The sequence below is a fragment of the Plasmopara halstedii genome (genome assembly GCF_900000015.1).
Source record: "Plasmopara halstedii genome assembly, contig: Scaffold_816, whole genome shotgun sequence".
NCBI lineage: Eukaryota > Oomycota > Peronosporomycetes > Peronosporales > Peronosporaceae > Plasmopara > Plasmopara halstedii.
In genome coordinates, this window is record NW_020187732.1 from 1988269 (window position 1) to 1988851 (window position 583).

Genomic DNA, 583 nt, shown 5'->3' on the forward strand with positions numbered 1-583 from the left:
GATCATCAGTAGTAACATCAAGTTCCCCGGCACGAGTAGGGACGAGATCCTCTGATTCAATTGGTTCTGCCAGCTCCCGCTCAAGGAGCGATTTCTGCAACTGGATGTCATCAGTGAGAAGGTTGACAGTTGTTCTGATTGACGTGGGCACCTTCGAGCGGCACACTCTGCCTTTCCGCACCTCCGTAAGGTACGTAAACTCGGTTGACGTACTTCTGGACTCTGAAGAAGAAATTGACTGAACGGCCAGGCGAAGACTCCCGTCGTCTTCTCCGACAGCTAAAGCCTGGGTGGAGAGCTCAAATGAGAACTTGTCCAATTCATCCTAGTAATTAGGCAACGTAAAGGTTGGTGGATGTGAGATGGTCCCAGCCGACTGACGTCAAGCCAGACGCTTGCGTGGAGGCGATGCAAACGCCCAATGGGCGATTGCTCAGCGACGTTTTCTCTAACCTCTCCAATAAATGTTGACGCGTTGCCTGCGTGCGAATCGGTAGTAGCCACTATCGAAGTGCTCGCCCTGCATTCGGATATCGCCGTCGCCGAACTCGACGAATCCGCTGCACTTCGACACCGCTTCTCG

At 53.2% G+C, this 583-nt stretch overlaps 1 protein-coding gene across 1 annotated transcript; it reads left to right on the top strand.

Annotated features, from left to right (window-relative positions):
* Positions 1-104: 104 nt before the first annotated feature.
* PHALS_14342 (uncharacterized protein) lies at positions 105-329 on the top strand (the record flags this gene model as incomplete). Its single annotated transcript, XM_024730135.1, has 2 exons — positions 105-190; positions 251-329. 2 exons carry the CDS (start codon positions 105-107, stop codon positions 327-329), a joined length of 165 nt encoding a protein of 54 aa, XP_024580443.1.
* Positions 330-583: the final 254 nt, after the last annotated feature.